This window comes from Chiroxiphia lanceolata, chromosome 1 (assembly GCF_009829145.1).
Source record: "Chiroxiphia lanceolata isolate bChiLan1 chromosome 1, bChiLan1.pri, whole genome shotgun sequence".
Classification (NCBI taxonomy): Eukaryota; Metazoa; Chordata; class Aves; order Passeriformes; family Pipridae; genus Chiroxiphia; species Chiroxiphia lanceolata.
The window spans coordinates 151638032-151658218 of record NC_045637.1 but is presented as its reverse complement, the minus strand read 5'-3'; the positions used below and the strand labels follow the sequence as shown (position 1 = coordinate 151658218).

The window sequence follows — 20187 nt, the reverse complement described above, 5'->3', positions numbered from 1 at the left end:
CACTCTCTACAATTTTGGCCTTGTGAGTCTAGACAGTCATTGCTCCTGAGAATCAGGTAAGTCATAAACAAAGACAGAATTGCAGTAATTGAGTTGCTTATAAGGAAATGCTGTCTCACCTAATAAAAGCACAGGTCACAGCAGATGTGAGGTGGTTGTGCAGGTTAGTAAAGGTCACTGCACTCATCAGGCCATGAGACATCTTATAACAGACGTTGTTAAAGGCAGAAGGAGGCAACACCTAATCTGTCCAGGCATGCTGTGGGAACATCTGAGATGCTAGAGAGGGACCAGGCATAAGTTTCCTGGCTCCTTCCAGTCCCTACACAGACCTGCAGTTCTATACCAGAAATGTTTGCATCCTGTAAGTTCCTTGCAGTCTCTTGTGCCGTATTCTGGGGAATGCAACATACCCCCTCAGCACTCTGCTTTGAAAACACTGTGCCAGAGGGCTGCAATCCAGCCTCCACATGGCTGCAGATATTTTAAAATCCCCTCAAAATGTAGTAATTATACATCATACAGTCAGGAGGACACCACACAGGGCCCAGCAGAGACCCAGGTCAAAGTGCTATGAAAAGGGGGGGCACAGCTCACCCTGGTGTGAACATGGGTCAGTCCACATTACCTGGTCTCAGGGTGGGAGGTTGCTTCTTGATCCTCTTGCATCTAGCAGTATAAATGCAACTTATGTCTTCTATAAGAAAGAGGACAACCTCCCCCACACACATAAACACACACACACACATACTGTACCTGATATAGGCTTCTGTGCTGCTTGGACCTGTGATCTGGTCTTCCATGAGATAGGTATTGTGTGAGGATGACACCAAGTAGTGACTGAGAGGTTGGGTCATGTCCTGGTACACTTTACGGTGGGAGGAGTTGAATATATCCCCCTCATCAGACAGCAGGTACATCAGGAAGCCATCTTTGGTCATGGCGTTACCCCTCTTGGCTGCCAGACAAACAGACAGAAACCCCACTCTGAAAATCAGACACCGCCAGGTTGTGCCGTCATCTCCACCGCGATTCCTGCTGCTCTCCAGGGGATGTCAAAGGCAAATATGTGCTCCCTGGGCATCCAGCTAATAGCAGAGATACTGATGCTGCTCACAGGACAACGACAGCTTCATCTGCCTGAAAATGCTTTTAAAACCCATTCACAAGCATGGCTTTTTATGACAGTGTCCTTGATAACGTCTCAGAAGTGTCAAAGACAGCCCTTACCTCATCTGTCTCCAGAGACTTACAGTATAAAAATCTCCATTTGAGCATTTCAAGGTTTCTCTGAACTCAGAGAACTTGTCAGATGTCTAAACACAGCCAGATAAATCTTGTCTAGATTATCCAATGAATACATGATTTGCAAACACAAAATTATCCCCAACTTTCGTGTGGAATTGATTTCTCCCCATCTTAAGGGACTGAGAGAGATCTCAGCCTAATCCTAAAGTCTGACAGTTCCAAAGCCTTGTCCCTCTCCTGAAGGAACACCAGGGTAGTGCAAAAACAGCCCATGATCCTGAGTTGGCTCCCTGAACATGTCCTCCAAGGTGCCCCAGACTGATGATTCACTTACATTCTGAGCAGACAGACAGTCTTGTGATTGCCCCCCCTAAACAGCTGCCATATCCTTGGCCCTCATCACTTGTTGGCTTTTCAGGTGCCCATGTTTAAGACCATCTGCCTCCATTCCAGCTTCTGGAGAACAGAAATGTTGCTACATCCTGAACCTTGAAAAGCCACATGAGGTCTTGGCATTTGAATAACCCATCCAAGTCTTTCCCTTGGGATTTTTATCACCCTCTGGCCAAGTCTGTACCAATCCCTCTCCAGCTGCACGGTGTACCCAAACTAAAACTGAAGAGAGCTATTTCCCAGGCACTGCTCTGCCCTCCTCTCCTAGAATTGCTAATGTTCCCCTGGGAGACTGGTGTTTTAGAAGCAGCTGCAAGGAGAAAATAATGCACACAACTGCAAAAGAAAGGGGTAGTAACACCATTCATAGCTCATCAAAAAAGTAAGATTTTGAACCAAACCAGCCAAGGTTATCAACCTACCTCTTTCATTGGGCTCATATCTCTGAATTAAGGCAGGGGCAGCAACAACAGCATCTTCTTCCTGCTGCGTCTCATAGAGGAACCTCACCAGGTTCTGGCAGGACATGAACCCATCTGCATCTGAGTACATTTGGAAGATGTTGTCTATCTCCCTCCTCTCTGTCAGTATCTTGTAAAATTCCTCTATCTCATCATCCTCCAGAGCGTCTGTTTTGGACTTGTCACAGTGCTGTAAACGTAGAGGGGAGAAGGAGTGAAAACCTTCTTTCCTTCTGGCATACGCCAGCCGTAATCTGCACCAGGGCTACACAACGCAGAACACAAAATAATTGGAGACAATTACTGCCCAGTGAATGAGAAGCACTTGGTCAATGACAAATGGCTCTCACTGACAAGGCCAACAGTCATACAACAGTTACAATTATTAGTATTTACTCATATTATCAGTGTGACCAAAAGCCCCAGGCGTGGCCCTGAGTTCCATTGCACGGGGTGCTGCGCAAACCTTAAGTCAAAAGGACAGCTCAAGATAATTAAAGCACAAATCAAGGTTCAAGAGAAATGTAACTCTTGAATCTCAACTCTCCTAAACTATGGATAGAGATTGTGGCCTAAAATCCAGTTAGTGAAGTGAAAAGGACCTTGACCTCAGTGAGTCTGAGCTCAGGGCTCAGGAGGTGGCCAAGTAGTAGGGCTGGTTGCAAAGATGGCATCAAAATCAACTCAAAAAAACAACAACAACAACAACAACAACAACAAAACACAAAAAAAACACAAAAAACAAAACCAAAAAAACCCCAAACAGCAACAAACTACTAAATATGCATATTTAGGTATGAAAAAAAATCCATCTTTCCATGGGCATCTTCCATTCTCATCGAAAACCCACCAAGTAACAAACTCTCCAGAAAATTTCAAATCAGATACCATCCTCGCAAGCAGCTGTAATTCAAATTCTCCATGCCCCCATGTTCCTCTGAGGTTTGAAACTTTCCTCTAGATAAAAGCTCTGACAGAGCACCATAGCCAAGGACTTGATTGGCCATGAATGACTAGGAGCTTGGGATATGCATTTTAGTGTCTCCATGAAGGACAACAGCTTTTCCAATAACAAGTATTTCCAGCTTATTTAAAATACTCCCAGGTTCAATTTTTCATCAGAAAATGACAATTCTTTTTCTGTGGCAAATCCTGATATTAATTTTGTTGTTTGTTCCTAGCAGAATTCTTCAACTTGTCAAACCAGAGGAATTAAACTGCTTTCCATCTTTGATCCCTTGTGACAGACTGAGCTGTTTTCCTGGCTTTTACGGCCAAAATGCTTGTCTCAGTTTAACCAGTCATGATACTAATCTCATCCTAGCTCTGCCAATGATCTCAGTGGTGGCCACGGTGGCTTTGGCAGCACCCCAAGCAAGATGATGAGGGACTTTCATCCTCTGCAAATCCTCCACTGCAGTCCTTCACTATCTGTTTAGGTAGCATATATAAACCCAAAGAAAATTATCATGATGCCCAGCATTTCACAAACTGAAGTGACAGAAAAAAAAAAAAAGAGTTCAACTTGTCCTGACTTCAGAATCTGCTGAGTAGAAGCTACAGGTTCATCTCAGGGATGGGACAACCTGTGACATGCTCAGTACTACAGACACCTTCAAATTAGGTTTGAGAGTCCAGGAATTGCCTTTTCCTTGCTGCCTTCCATGTCTGTGCTCCTGTGCTGTGGCCTTGGCTGATCTCTCAAGCTAAGCTGAACATGATGCTCAGCGATTGCAAAAGGAATATGAAGAGGGAGAGCACCTGGTAGAGACTGTGGGGATGTGAATTACAGATGTTCTTTGTGTTAAGACACGACAGGGGAAATGACAGGATATCACTTCTACAAAACTGGCATTTTAAGTGATCTGCCTTGGGAATTTTGTTCATGAGTGGGTGGGTATTAAAGCTTGTGATGAAAAGAGGACAATAGGGTTGGCATCATAATCAAATGCCAGGATAGATCAGATGAAAACAAGACAATAGCATTGGCATCATGATCAAATTCCAGGACAGATCAGATGCATGGTATAAAAGTGGGTTCCTTCTGCTTTGGCTGCAAGCTCTACTAATTAGAAAGAGACCCTCAACCCAAAATCCTGTGTTTTGCCTCACATGTCTGTATCATGAACTATAAGTACCGAATGCCACAAAAAGCACCTTCCTGATGCACCAGAGTGAATATTCAGGTTGAAATGAAGTGAGCAATGAGAGGAGCCTTGCACAGTTTCTGGTTGCATTGCATATGTCTTACTCAGGTGTGTTTCAAACCCAGATGTGGACACATTATGTGATGGAAGGCAAGAATAATGTGTAAACTTGCCCTGCAGCCCTCTCTTGAAGTTCTAATCACCCTTCCTTCCTGTGACTAAATGAAGAAAAACTCACCAAGGCAGAAAAGACCACCCTGTGAATAGGCTCTAATGTCTCAGCCCATCTAAGCTGAGGCAGGATGTAAACTGAAAATGTAATTGCTTTAGGAGCAAGACAGACTCTTCCTGGAGGCAAATCAGCCCTCAGGAGATCTGAATTAACCTCCAAAGAGCCTCTCTTTCCAGTGGCTATACAGGAAGCTTAACAATTACGTGCCTAATGATGGGACCTCAACTAGCTGCCTGCATTTCAACGGGTTGAATCAAGGTTTAGCAAATACTTAGAGTCCTTAAGCAAAAAGAATTGAACTTCATCAGGTTTCCTCTCCTAAAGCTCCCTTGTAACTATTGTTACAGCGAAAGAGGTTCATCAAATGAGAGGCAACTGTGCCTCTAAAATAAAGGTTTGGTGGGATTTTGTTTATGTTTAAAGATGTAGGGATTGATTCATCTCACATAAGTGAGATGTATCCTTTAGGATGAGTGAATCACACCCTGGTCTCTTCTGGCTTCACCTACACAGACTCTAAGGCAGTGTTAAGTGTTGGTGCTAACATCTCCACTGGAGACACACAACTCAACCAGAGGGTTCCTAGCCTTACTGCTATCCTTCCAGGGTCTTCCTGAGCAGGGAATAAAGGATGGGATACACCAACCAGAGCAGGCAGTACAACTGGAAGATTTTGCAAGCAGAAATCCTTTAAGATCTGCTGATGACCTTCCCCCCAGTTCCTGCAGAGTTACCAGAGAGAGACACCTCCATAAAGGAAGGATTATGCAACTTGAACCTCCTTTGGTGGAAGGTTATTTGCTCACAGGAAGGAGGAGGAGAACTACTGCCTGGTGCCCAAAACCACCCACGTGTTTACCAGTGATCAGAAGAAAGCATTTCTGAAACTGCACACCCATTAATTCAAATCCTGCTTCAGACAGGATGGAAGTTTTGGAAATTATCCAGATGTTTTATCTCACCTCAGCAGGATGGATTCTTTAGAGAGAAACCAAAGGCTTAACAAGTGAGAATTTTTCATCCCTTCCTTATCTTCTGATAGGCTCAGCCTGCAAGCCAAATCTTGAGAATTTAGAAGTGCACCTCCCTGACCAGATTAAATATGCCTTGGGAGTATTAAATCAATCAGACTGGTCCAGGCTTGGGTGCAATGTTACGTATCTATCACGAATCTGGCAAGGTTTTTTTTCTTAATTTGCGCTTTCTTTTTGTTTATACATGTCACTTGGCACCCTCCACCTCTGAGGGGGTTCACAATTGCAACCAAATTTCAGCCAGACTTAGGCACTGACATGTGGTCATGGCACACAACTCCTGAATCACTTGGGACTCAAAGTGTACTTGAACTTTGCTTTTCCCTTTTTCTTGCATTATCCACGTTTGCATCTCATCTTCTGCGTTGTGGCAAAACTGGGCATCAATCATGAAGGTCTTAACACACCTTCATCAAAAACATTGTTCTGGCCTAACTTAGTGGGAATCTGCTGAGCACCAAAAACTGAAAGTCCCTCCTTAGTACAAGAAAAGAAGCCCAGAGTTCACTTTAGGGTAGGTCTCCAACCCAAGCTGAAAGCTGTGGGAGATCTTGACCTCAACCAACAGCAAACACTTTATCTGCTTTGCTCCCATTACCTGGAAAATCTTCTTGGCATGATAGTCATCGACTTCAATGTTCACTTCTTTCAGGAAGTCTTTGAGCTCTTTCAAGCTCATCTTGTTGTCTTTGTTTTTATCAGCTTTCCGCAGGCAGGTGTGAATCCAGCTGCAGGATGATGTAAGGAAATCTTTCCAGGTCAGTGCCTAGCCTAAATACCACCCTTCTGCTGCGCATGCCGGGGGGGAATCCTCTTCTGAAGGCTCTGAACCACCCCTCCAGCTGCTGCAAATCAGCACAGTCCTCCTGAACAGCTGAAATCATCTCACCTTCTGCTCCAACAGAGCAGAACGGTGCTTTGGCAGAAGGAAAATGTGCTGTGATACAAGGAATCATGACCTGGGAGAAGCTTTTCACCATCTGGCCAAGGCTGGATCAGCTCTCTTTACCCTGTAGGAGTTTCTGGCCACGACCAGAAACAGCCTGATTTCTCTTTTATGACAGAAAGTACATTCTGCTCCAGACAGTTAAAAGGGGAGAAAGGAAAGAATGAAAAGATCTCCCAAGAGGAGCTTGGTAAACTCATTGTTACAGATTTGGTCAATATTCAGTATATCACAGGGAACTGAACTCCAAAAGCAGCAGTAATATTAATTTTTGAATTCGCCTTCAGCTTCTCTACGTTTTTAGGGACTTCTATGTATCTGTCCTAAGAACTTTGTTGTGGGCAGAATTAAGCCAAATTTTGTGGGTCTTGGCTTCCCCTCATGAAAGCACAGTGTCTATTACTGTGTTGTACTGTGATAATAAGTTCATAAGAGCTTGGGTTTCAATCACTTTAGTATATCTATGGATCTGAAGTAATTGCTATAAAAATGAGCTTTTTAATGTGATGTCGTAATTTAAACTGAGTCTCCCATTTTCTCTCAGTGTCTTGGGAAAATAATGTTAGAGAGTTGAGATACACTGCAGTTTTAAACAACAAAAAACATGCTTATTGCATCATGGAACTGACTGTCTAATTTGCTTTACTGTCAAATAAGAAAGGTCATCCAGAAAAATATCTACTTTTCAGTAGGAAAAATGATCAAAGTAAAAATTTGATCTCCATGACTGTAACCTTCCACATCTTGCATTGCTTCAAACCCATTCTAGAAAAAACTTCAAAAAAATGCCCAACCTGAATGTCAATCAGAGTAAAGCTGAGGATTAGCAAATATCAGCAGAGGGATATAGTCCCATAACATTTTAACTGGGCCTTTCAAAATGACCCCCAAAAAGGGCATCAACAGCCTTAGGGGCTGTAGAGAGAACCTGAAACAAAGTTCACCACAGCTTCCACTGCATTCAAATATTTCCTAGCAATGGAGATATGTGTAAACTGTTTGTAAGTATTGTTTGTCTCATGGAAAGTTGAACTTTCTGACTTTAAAAATCTTGGCAGGTGCTAAGCAATGACTTCACCCCGCATCCGTCTTAGCCTGGTAATATTAATACTCCCCTTCTTTAGGCATGGAAACCAAAATAAAGACAGGCTACGTTTTCCCAGCTCCCAAGGACACTCCAGGACCCTGAACCAGGCTCTGGCTTGGACTGATTCTTCCCAGAAAACCAAGTTTGAGTCATGAAGCTCCCAAGAGCAGAGGATGCTCTGCTGGGAGCACACCACATCCACCTCGGGGTGCAGGACACCCCCTCCACCAGCTGCACTCCAAAGAGGGTCTGCTCAGGCTGGGAACGTGGTGCTCTCAGTGGTGCCACCCATTCACATCCAACCCTGCACCTCAGCTCCCCTTCACAGCCTTCCCTAAAAACAACAGGCAGGAGCATGGCTCAACTCCAGCCAGCCAAGAGGAAACCCAGTCTGCCATGGCCAGAGGGGAGCAGCAGGGTGGGATAACACTAACTGTGCATAGAAACTACGCTTTTTGTGCCAACCACTGCAAAAATCCACCTTATTTAAAAAGCCTGCATCACTTCCACTGGTCATGAGCACCCAGGATCATGCACATGCCCAAAGTCCTCTCTGGAAGACAATATGTGGGCAGCAAATGCATCTGCAGTAGTGTTTGCCCAGGTCCCACCTGGGAATGGAGGATGCTTTTCTGTTAGATCCCTTCCCAGGAGGCTGAGAAATGCAGGAGGGAAATCAGAGAGCCCAAGAAGAGCCCAGACACACAGTGGGCCCTCACACTGCAAGGGCAAGCAGCAAAGAAAGAAAAAGGAAAGTACAGACAACTGGGGCTTCAGCCTGTTGTGTCAGCAAGTATTTTTGCAGCATTCTGACCCAAAAACACCCAAACTCCCCATCTGTCTGGGTCCCCTCAACTTTGGGAGAGCTTAGAGGAGCCGGATCAACTAAGCACTTCAAGTCAAATTCTTCCCATCTGATACAAACAACATTTTTCAGCCCTGGCTGTGGGTCTTTCTTTCACCTTATGTGGGCCTGTGTGGACTAGGAAAAAGCTGCTCCCATTCCTGTATACATCCAGAGCGAGCCTGCTTCCTGCCTCTTGTTTTGAAAGGATATGCCAGCTCCAGGGCTACCATTTTTCTTTTAGAAACCAAAGGGGGGGTGACTGAAACTGTCTGGCAGATATCCCGTGAATGTGCTCAGAACAGAAAATGCTGCAAAACTTCTGGTAAGTGCTTTCAAACCAGAAGAAAAGCTCACACATAAACCCCAGAACTGGAGCAGACAGTGCCACCCTGCTCATATGAAAAGTCCTCTGTGTTTTCTGGTCTAAAGCCTTCCCTGCACACATACCTGCAATATTTGCTAAATAACCCATGCCAGCTTGCTGCAGGGTTGAATCTGAGGCTTAATAAAGCATAACTGTCTGGATAAGAACATCAGAAATGCTCACCAAGCATGTGGGAGTTTTATCTGGGTGGGAATGTAGGACTGAAAAGACACGTAAGACACTCAGTCAAGTCCCTTTCTATCACAGGCAACTCCACTGTATTATAAGCAGAACAATCCCCACCTGAAACTAGCAGGGTTTTTGCTTTCAATATGTGTTTTCAAAAACTTGCACATTCCTTACTTGATTTGCAAGGCTTTCTGAGGCTGGAAAAGACACAGTGCAAGTCAATTCTCCAGTCATGGGGGACAGGCAGGGGACACAACACTTCCCCTCATCTCCTGGCTCTTCCCCTTCTGTGCTCACAGATGCAAAGAACACTCCCGAGGTTTAAGGAAGATCTGAGTAAGCCCACACTGCCAAGCAAACCCGGTGAAGGCAGACTAAATTTAAAATCCCAGGCTTTAATTAAACATCATCAAATTTCAAATGAGAAATCATGCTGTTCTGTAATTCCAGGTTACGTTAAATGGCCTGAGACAATCCCAGATTGGAAGCCAGCACTGCACGGTAATTACTCTTCCAGAAATATGGTTTGCCTACCCACCCTATTTAGCTTCAATTCTGCTTTCCAAAGACAGAGAGGCACTTTTCCATGCTGGAAATTTACAGCTTTCTTCCCTTGCAAATATCATTGTTATTTTCCCCCCCCCTTAGCAATCTTGTCTCTTCCTATGGGGAAGTTTTTTCAGCAATATATTCAACTTGAAGTGCTCCAGGGACAGCTTCGTGTTACCCAGACTTTCCCCTACACACTGTGGGGTGGCTGAGGAGTGACCTTACAGCCCAGAGCTTAAAAAACCATCCAAAAAGACACTCATAGTGCAGGAGATAAACACAGCATCCCATCCCAGGCACATCAGAACTAATGGAGTCTGATTCCTCTAAACAAACAGCACTGTGGTTGTGCAAGTGCTTATTAGACTTTAGAGAATCCACAGAAGGGTAAAGCTTGATAAAAGCTCAGCATTTATGCACCATCTCCTTCACCATCAGTATAGCATTTATGCACCATCTCCTTCACCATCAGTATATTATTACCCAGCAGAGAACCCACATGGGGTGAAGCCTTTACTGAGGGCAAGACTCCCTATTGCCTGCTTATGCTCATATTCCAGCTCTGGGATTTTCCTCAGCTGAGGATTTTGGGTCTCCCCTCCCCTCTGCAGATGCTTTGATGTTGAACAAGCCATGAAGCTCATGCAGCCTTCTCTCACCAAGAGAGAGATCTGATTTCCTCTCTGATAGCTGGATTCCTATCTTTGGGAAGCTTAAAGGAACTTAATATTTTATGACTGTCTCTGTCAAATCAGGGTGAAAGCAGCCAACAGGTTCATATGTCATGGTCAGTGTCTCAGACACACAGGGACTGCAGAAAATCCACCCACAGATATTCTCTCTTTTTACTTGTGAGATCTGTGGTCATAAAGCAACTTAGTGAAATGCAGCCCCAGGGAGGATTCCCTGTGAATTCAGCAGAGCCAATATCTCACCCAATAACTAACTCTCTCCCTATTCCATAAGGAATTCACTCTCCTTTCCTGCTCTGCTCCTTTTCCTTTCCGATCTCTGCAATGTCAACAGAACAACTGCAAATTTTCTCAGGGTAAAACCTCTTCCCATGCTGAGGCAAATAAGGAGTAATTTCACTGAAGTCAGTGGAGCTACCCCAGAGTAAATTTGGCAGTGAGAAGAATCAGTTCCCTTGCCTTGTATTACTGAGAAACATGATAAACAATATGGGCTTTTCATGCCTTGCCAAGAAGTGCCTGTCCTGGAGTTCACTGCAATGCAAGTGAAACAGACCCCTGAAGAACACAAAAAGTAATGATTGTTTTATCTGGAGCTCCATGAAAGAGGCAATTCTTTGCTTAAGGAGCTGCATTAAGCCTGAATCCACTCTTGCTGGTATCACCGTAAAACAGGGGGAAAAAGCACTGGAAACCAGGGAGTTTGCCTGGGTGCAAAAATCAGTGTGAGGGAAAACTCAGTGCCCAGGGCCAGCAGGGAAAAAAGGAGGTTAGTCTACTATCTCCACCCACGGGGAAAGACAAGTGCATCTTTGTCTGTGATTAATCATTTTATAAGGCAAAGGATACTGTTGGAGTTTCTGTTTCTGGTTCATGGAGTTGCTGTGGGCTATGATTTTCCCAAGGCCGGAGATCCAGTGGTTGGCATCATCCTCTGAACTCGCAATGAGGTCCAGGTTTTTCCGCTGGTCTTTGAAGATGATGGAAAAGCAGCGATACTCTGGGACATCCTTGGCGTATTTTTCCATACCTTCTGTTTTATGGCCTGACCTCACATCCCGAATATCTTCAATGGAGACTGTGGAAAGAAAGCAGAGCCTGCTGTCAGCAGGGGTTCAGTCAGCCTTATCTCTACTTGGTGAAGGATATTAAGGAATTACTCTTTCTCCTTTTCCTGAAGCCTCTGGAGGATTCCCTTCCCATTCCTCCCTTCCCCAAACTTTGGTACTAAAGAAAGCTCAAATCAAAAGGACCAGAAAGAGCAAGAGATTTTAAAAAGAAAAACTCTTTCCCCACATTCTGTACTTAACAAAGAAGCAGAATATGCACAAGGTGCCATACTGTGATATCCTGCTTGTGAGATACAAAGCACTGCCAAGCGTTTGGTTCCAAGTCTTTGGAGCATCCCTGACTCGAACATCCCTTGACTCATCACCCATAAAAATGGGGAGAGTGGGGATGTACCTTCCTGTGAACATCACCCCACAGGAGAATTCTGTAATCACAGAATGGTTGGTGTTGGAAGGGACCTTAAAAATCATCTTGTTCCAAGTCCCCTGCCACGGGCAGGGACACCGTCCACTAAACCAGGTTACTCAGAGCCCTGTCCAACCTGGCCTTGGACACTTCCAGGGATGGGGAGTCCACAACCTCTCTGGGCAAAATGAGAGGTGACTTCAGTAAGATGAGGGCAGGGACGAAAACAGTCTTTCTTTAGGTTGCAAAAAAAGTGAGAAGGTAAAATTTAAAATCCCATCTATTCTTCTCAGACATCCTAGTGCAAATTAGGGAGACAAAGACCAAAGCTTCTGAGCAGTCTGGTGTTCACCCATACTCCATCCTTGGCCCTGTCAAGGGCAGACTTAATCCTCCTTGATGTAAGAAAGGAAAACTGTTTTCCACATCATCTTTCCCCATTCCCATCTGGGCCACTCAGCTGGTGTAAATGAGCCCTGAAGTTGCCCCAAGTTTGCAAACTGCACACACGAGGCAATCCAGAAGGAGCAGTTTATTAAGAGACTATTTTATTCAACAAATGTAAGTAATGCAGACACCCCCACATTGCCCTGAGAGCATTCAGGTGCCCTCAAACTGGGGTATAATCAGGCAAGCTCCTGGCAGCAACCACAGCCTCTTTTTGTTCTTCATGGCCCAATTAATATACACACAAAGCCCTGGCACAGGTTGCCCAGAGAAGCTGTGGCTGCCCCATCCCTGGAAGTGTTCAAGGCCAGGTTGGACAGAGCTTGGAGCAACCTGGGATAGTGGAAGGTGTCCCTGGCCATGGCAGGGGGGTGGAACTGGATGGTCTTTAAGGCCCCTTCCAACCCAAACCATTTTAGTATTCTCTGATTCCATGAAAGGGCTGAGAGGAAAGGATAGAAACTTCTTAAACCACATTTGACTGATGAGAAACTTAACACCAAAGTAGGGATGGCACCTACACACAAAAAATGGCAAAAATGTTTGCAAAGTGCTGGATTTCACAACCAAAAAAATCTCATGGCATTTTCTTGGGTAGGAGACAGACCAGGTACATTTTCCAAACATCTACCAATACCTGGGCACACCTAGAAACAACACCACACCTGAGAGATATTCAGCCATCTCCTATAACAAGCTTGCCAAAAAAACAGACACAATCACGGGAAATGGGAAAAAAAGCGCTAAACTTCTACTCTGCCTCAAATTGTAAAGTACAGTTAAAAATTATTTCCTCTGTCAGAGTTGTGTGAGAACAATTTTATTTGAGCTTATCTTGAAGGAGCTTTGTTGAAAAGCAGTGTGTGAGTGTAAAATATCTCCACGGTTTAGCTGAATAGGAAAAACTTGCCTTTAAACAGCCATTTCACCATTTAAGTGCCCAGTTCATTCAAATTCAACACTGCAGAAAAACCCAGCTCAGTATCCACCCTGCACGTTTTTAGCATGGCTGCCCTGGAATCATCCACAATTCATCAGATGCTCACTAGAGTTTGAAAACTTTCCTTTTTTTTTCCCCAGAGCAGTCATGATAATGCTCAGCTACTCGGGGAAAAGAAAAAAAAACCCACCCAAAATTTCAGTCTTCAAAAATCACTGACTTCCCAAAACCAACACTTCGCATTCGCTTCAGATCCCCGCCAGATGTTGGGGTGGTCAAACATCTGCCACAGCACTTTGCTGGTTTGGTTCCTGTAGAAGAACACACCATGAGGAGCTTCCTAGAGCTGGCAAAGCTCCTCCCTGACAATCATGAGCCATTATCTTTGTGTGGTCTTTGATTATCACTTGGTAAAGGGCAACAGTTGAGCAGCTGAGGGAAGGGGAGGAAAAGGTTGGGTTGGGATGGGCTGCTGTGGAATTGTGTTATCTGGCCAATTTACCTTTGAGCAAAAGTTTGAGAGTACTAAAGCCTGGTGATTTTGCCCTTTAACTGGGACATCGACCAAATGATAGTGGTTGTGCCTCGGGTGGAACTTCACCCTTAACACTAAGCATGCTATCACATTTGGACAGATTCTGTTCAGGCAAAAAGTCTAAAGTTTAGTTGGATCCTTTTATAGCCAATAGGGGGGAAAAAGGAGATTTTGGAACATAAATGTTCTGTCCTATTTAAACAAAAACTTCAGAGTAAGATAAATCATACCCTTAATCAATGGCTACAGAGGACCCTTGATCAGAAAGGAAGTCCAGGCTGAGCATCTCAGATGCAGAAGTGTCCATAAATAAGTGATTCTCCTCCACTCTGGGTCTTTTCTGCTTATGGCAGTGCAAGTGGAAGGATCATCCTGTTATTCCTCGTCACCTGCCAACTGCTCACCACTGCTTGGCTCACAAGAGTTATTGTCCTTCAGAATGGCTAGTTAGTCTGCTTGTGCAATCAGTCCCTAAACTTTGGGTTGGCAACAACCTCGTGTTTCCAAAACTAGAAAATCTGATGTTAAATATTGGAAATTTAGGAGGGATTCTTTGGAAACCATTACATGGCTTCGTGACTCCACTGGAAAAGAGAGCTGTGTGGGAGGAAAAAAAGATTGAAAACCTGTGTCTGGAAGGGCTGCCTTGATCTCTTTGAGGTGTGTTGAGAAGAGGATGATGGAGGTAACAGAGTTTCTCAATGCAGAAAAGGTACAAGGAAGGCTGAAGAGCAGGATTGGTGTCTACTGTAGTCACAAGAGACAAGGGGAGAAACTATCAACACAGGAACTGTTAAAAAAGCAGGGTAGGGGAGGACACTTTTTAAAGCTTTCCATAGCTTGGTCGTGTGTTTTCATCTATCAATAAAAAAGCTGAAGCCAAAGGAGTCGGCCCAAGCCATCTGCAAAAGTTATCTCTTTTCTGGAAAATCTTAACCCAGCATGAGTACTTTATCAGCTGCTCCCAGACAGCCAGTGCACTACATTAGCAGTCCCAAACTAACTGAGCTATCTGCAAGGAGAAATCAAAAATAACTGGGGGACAGACACGTTTCACAGCAGAGGAACACTCACAGCAAATGCCCATCAATCACATATCCCTGCAACCTCCCTGTTCCTTCCCCACCACGCCACAGCGGGGAGATAACCACAAGCAGAAGAGAATCTGGAAAGTTTGCATCCACTTCTCCCGAGTGTTTACGTCTGCTGAAGAGGTGGTTTGTACAAAGCCCAAAACATGACGCACAGCCCAAGGAAGCTCGTGTTCTTCCTGGCCTCCAGACACAGAGTCACACAGGTTACGTCCTGGTCAGCCTTCCTGGCTGCTGTGGGTGCTGCCCAGACAGTGCCACGGCTGAAGGCTCCCCACTGACATGGACACACAGCAGCGTTCTCTGGAGCCAGTGAAATTCCTCCTGTCTGAACTACTCTCAGGGAGATGTTGGGAACTTTCTTTTTAACCCTCCTTTCAATTTTCATCACCAGATCCTGCCCCTGTGCTTCCCCCTTGCTAATTCTCAGCCCAGTGCCCTTCTCCTGTTTCACCCATGGCATCAGCAGGCAGGGATGGGTCAGGCCTGCAGGATCCATGAGGCCAGTTTTGACAGCAAGGATGTTTTCAGGCAACCAAAATGTATCTTTTGGGCACGTATCTTTTGATATGGATTTTTCTCTTCATGGCTTTCAGGGAGCTTGCTGTTAACACTTGCAACCTAATCTCCTCATGCAGAAGGAACACCTCTCAGAGGAAATCAACTGCATGATCTTTAAGGTTCCTCCCAACCCAAGCCATTCTATGATTCCAGTGTACAAGTGTTGAAGGTCCAGAAGAACAACCCTGACAAGGTTCCTAATGATGAGAGAAATTGTCTGAGATGAGCCCTGGCCACTGGCCTCTCAATCTCTTCTCCCATCATTGTTCCACAAGTGAAATGTCCAGACTGTGCTGGGAGCATGGACAGTAAACTCTTTGGTAATCCTAAAGAATACAGGGAAAGGAGGAACAGAGGCAGAGAGCAATCCCTGTTTTTTTCCTCCTTTTTGACAGGCAGCCCTTTGAGAGGAGATATTTTGTCAGGAATCTTTTTCAAGAGAGAGAATAAGAAAGTGAACTCACATCTGCAAGCATGTGAAGGACAAGGACCAACAGGTGCTTCTCTTTTCTTGTGCCTTTGCTGATAAAGAGGGAGAGGAGGGTCACTGTGCAGACACTTGGAGGCACTGCCAAAACAGCTGTTTCACTGGGGGAGGGGGGCAGCTTTTCACTCTGGGGGAAATACTCCTCAGATCCTTTCCTTATCCTGCCCCCCCGTCATTAGTAACTGATCCCTGCAATATGGCGTTCAGTCACATCGAATTACTCCATCCCACTCTAATTGTCTCCGTAAGTCACTTCTGTTTACTGTCAGGAAATGCAGATGAGAAACGTGCCCACCCGTTAACAGCTTGCGCGGCATCCTGCGTGTCTGCGGAGAGCTCAGGCCCTCACCAGCTGCACCGCGGCCAGGAGGGCTCAGCATCTTGTCAGGAACAGATGAGAGCTGCTGCCTGCCCCCAGCACTGCCCCCCAGAGACACGGCATGGATTTCACAACACGCTGAGCACACGGGGCGAACCGGCACCGCGTGCTGCTCCTCGCTTTGGTTTCACCCCAGGAAGAGCCGCTGGGTTGATTTCGGTTTCCCCCCAGGGGGCTGATGCTGATGGCCAAACGCAGTTGGGATCAGGACCGTTGTAATCAGCGGGAGCTGGAGCACCGTCAGCTCTCCGGACTGGGAATACCACAGGCTCTCCGTCACCCTCACCCCTGAGGGATGCTTCATCGTAATGACTCACGGGTGGGTTTAGCATGAGCCCCACTGTGCTGTGCCTTCTTAGCCCTGACCACATTGCTCTTTCATCTCCCTGGGCGTGAATTACTGCAGGTGCCAGCTGCTGATTCCTCATCCATTCTCTTCTCTGCTCCCCCTACACTGACATGCTCAGCAGGTTGTTTTAACTGGGGATCAGTTGCACAGCAGTCTGCCCTCATTGCTGGCGTGTGTCACCCGCTGACAACCAGTGATATAATGCACATGCAAGTTTACAGGTTGTCTGGAAATTCCTTTTAATATAAGGTCTTTACCCAGCCTTTCTGCCTACCCATCACAGCTTGGGGCGCTGATGTAAATAGAGAGGTCTCTATTTACATTCCTTCCACACATCCCAACCAGGGCCCTGCAAACTATTTCAGCGACTAGTTCCTACTTCTCCTGCCACCACAGCGCCGCTAAATTTGGATCTGAGGCTCTCAACACTTCTGTCTTTGCATTTAACATATGCTGTGGAGAATAAGGTCGATATTTGTCAGCGCACTGCCTGTGATGAAAACCGTCCCGGCGACGCATGTGGTGGCCTGATTCAAAACTCAATCGAAGAAACAGGCAGCCCTGCATTTGAAATGACGTGTTTTATGGGCCGAGTGATTTTGATAAAAACTGACGAGACCCACAGACAGACGGTTTTGTTTTCACAGCTGACGGCCGCCTTGCATAACACATTCACATCAGCAAATATTTTTCCAGGGATAAATACATGTCTGACCACGGAGCAATGATTCCTAAAGAAAACTGCAGAAGGAAGCCGTAGGTGCAGCCAGCTACCTGCTGTGTGCATACAGGTTGCTGGGAGTTTCTGTTGACTTTAGACACTTATCAGGAACAATTTAAAGCTTTCACTTCTTGACTCGAGCAAGCACAGAGAAATATCACATCCTTCATGTTCTTCTGCAAGCAAGTTCAGGGCATTAATTCAATGGAGACAAGCATTTATTCTTAAAAAAAAAAGTGGTATGTTATGTTCATTGCACGGCATTTTATGGGCACTCCTTAATTTCACAGCAAGCCATAAATGAAGGAAAAAGTTTTCTGCTGAAAAATATCCTATAGTTGGGCCAGAAGTCAGAGGAACTGGAACAAATTTTGTGTATTTTTAATAGTGAGATAACTAATTACTACATCAAAATATCAATTTCATGACTTTAAATAATAATACGATCACCCCTTGCAACACTCAGTAGTGCAATGAATATAGTCCACCTCTGTAAATTGCTCCCAAAGCAGACTATTTTAACCAAAATACAGGGAAAAAAAAAATTCCAACAATAGCAGTTTTTACGTAAATCTTTTGGCCAGAAATGGAAATATTTCAGCTAAAACTCCTGAAGTTCTTTCTTGACTTCACTGCTCTGACTCAAGGACACACCCCCAGTGAGTCATCCCTGGTTCAGTGTGCAAAGCTCCTTTCAGGGCTGCCATGGGAAACGTCACCTCCCTGAGCCTCCAGCAGAGACAGAGTGCAGGAGGTACCAAAGCACCGTCTCTGGGGCCCCAGTGTAGCACCCCTAAACCTAAATGACTCATTCAGTCTTCTCCTTCTGGCTTTGAATATTCTGTTCCTCCACCAAATGCTCAAAAGGATGTTTCACTGGAAAGTTTTCAGCCATCCCTACAAATCCCCGAGTTCAGAGAGTTTTTAGAGGGATTGAGTCTGGCTTAAGTGAGCTCACACAAGGGATTACAGCTGGTTTAAGAAAATACTTTCAAAAATCAATTTCACTGAAAGCAGCAAATGCCTTTTTTGCTCTTTTTATTTCACATAGATGAGATCTGATATTTGACAACAGCTAAACCAGACAGTGCTACTGACAGACTGCTGCTCCTGCCATCCAGGCCCTCTGCCCCCTTTGACTCCCCTCCCTTGCACCACAGTGATGCTCAGGAGTGAACTGGCTCAGAATGAACCATTTTCCAGCTCCCTTGCACAAATCTTTTCTTTGCCCCAAAATTGTTAATTGTGCAACCTGAACTCTGTTTTCTCAGCCCAGGGAGAAAGCTGTTAAAAGCCTCATGGGCCAAAGAAGCATCCACCCTGTCCATGGCCCTACACAACATTTAAGGTAACACAGCAGGGTGTTTATGGATCTGATATGTAGCTCAGACCCAGGATGGAGCAGGCTATGCTGAAAAATGGTGCTTTTGTGCTGCCCTTCATGCCCAGCATTCCTATGTCTCTGCTGGAGGCAACCAGAGAGTACACACAGGGCAGAAGATGCTTGTTGGAAAACTGACTTAAGATGCTTCAAGGGCTTTTGGAAAAAAACCCTGTTCCCTTGGACTTAAATGGAACATACTGAAAAATTATGGCTAATAAGGAAAAAATGGATCATGCTCTACCTGCATAGAAACCATTTTGGAAACACAGCCTATCCCCCCCAAAAAAAATCCCTGTGGGTATTACAGCTATGAAGACAGCATCCAATCTAAATTCCCAGTTGTTTAAAATAAAGACAACAGAGGAAGGCACTGGTTGTACCCTGTGTATCTGAGCCGGGCAACATCTGTGCCTGTGACAACCCTGATATGTTGGGCTTTTTGAACTTCAAGGATCTAAGATTCTCCTACCTGACCTTGGCAGTCCCCAGTGTTATCTACCAGGCTCCACCACACAATGGTTTACAAATAACTTTTCCACATGGTCATAAGAGCAGCAATAGGAATAACAGGAAATTATCCAAACAAAAACATAACCCTCACCCTGCCCAGGCTTTGCTCCTCTGAGGTGCATCCATCTGCTCACTGCCAGCAATGCTGCAGATAAGATTAGACCCGCTGCTCAAACCTCCCAGTTTCCGTTCTGCTCACTATTTTTCCACCCTAAAAAGGGAGATAATCTGCAGGTTTAGGAAGGCTTTGTACTAGAGAGCGAAGTAGCTGTCTGTCAACAAGGAAGGGTGACCCTCTGGAGAGACTCACACTGAAGTCCCTGATTTTGGGCCTCAAATCATGACCCTGCACTCCTCCTCTGATGTGACCACCTTCACACTCCAGATCAAATGAGAAGGCAGCCGTGGTGGTAGAGCCTGCCAAAGGACACAACAAGAGCCAGGATAATCCTCCCTATACCTGACCCTGACCAGCCTGGTGAAATTAAAAGCTCAAGAATGAAACTCAAACCCAGTGATCATTCTGAAAGCTGAGAATGGAAGGTTTCAGAGGATCAATAAATGAGAAAAGCAAGAAAAAGTGTGACCAGCAGGTTGAGGGAAGTGGTTGTACCCCTCTACTCTGCTCTTGTGATACCCCACTTGGAGTACTGCATCCACCTCTGGGGCCTCCAACATCAGAAGGATGTGGACCTTTTGGAGTGAGTCCAGAGGAAGATGAAGATGTTCAGAGGGCTGGAGCACCTCTGCTGCAGACAGGCTGAGAGAGACGGGGTTGTTCACCCCGGAGAAGAGAAGCCTCCAGGGAGACCTTAGAGCCCCTTCCAATACCTGCAGGGGCTACAGGAGAGCTGGAGAGGGACTTTGGACAAGTGCAAGTAGTGACAGAACAAAAGGGAATGGCTTTGAACTGAAAAAGAGCACGTTTGGATTAACTATAGGGAAGAAATTCTTTTCTGTGAGGGTTGTGAGGGACTGGAACAGGTTGCCCAGAGAAACTCTGGCTGCCCCATCCCTTTTCAAGGCCAGGTTGGACGGGGCTTTGAGCAACCTTGTGTAGTGGAAGAGTATTTCTCTGGGAAAGGTGGATGCATGGGGTATCAAGGAGCGTGCAGGTG

At 45.3% G+C, this 20187-nt stretch overlaps 1 protein-coding gene across 2 annotated transcripts in view; it reads right to left on the bottom strand.

The window, feature by feature from the left end:
• Window positions 1-20187, bottom strand: part of PLCD1 (phospholipase C delta 1) — a 52322-nt gene that overhangs the window by 16685 nt on the left and 15450 nt on the right. For both annotated transcript variants that reach the window (XM_032698214.1, XM_032698204.1), the window contains exons 3-6: window positions 11039-11267; window positions 6114-6243; window positions 2064-2292; window positions 757-958 (exon numbers count right to left, since the gene is read on the bottom strand). In XM_032698214.1, the coding sequence (XP_032554105.1) occupies window positions 757-958; window positions 2064-2292; window positions 6114-6243; window positions 11039-11267 (790 nt within the window). The remainder of the gene's footprint in view (window positions 1-756; window positions 959-2063; window positions 2293-6113; window positions 6244-11038; window positions 11268-20187) is intronic.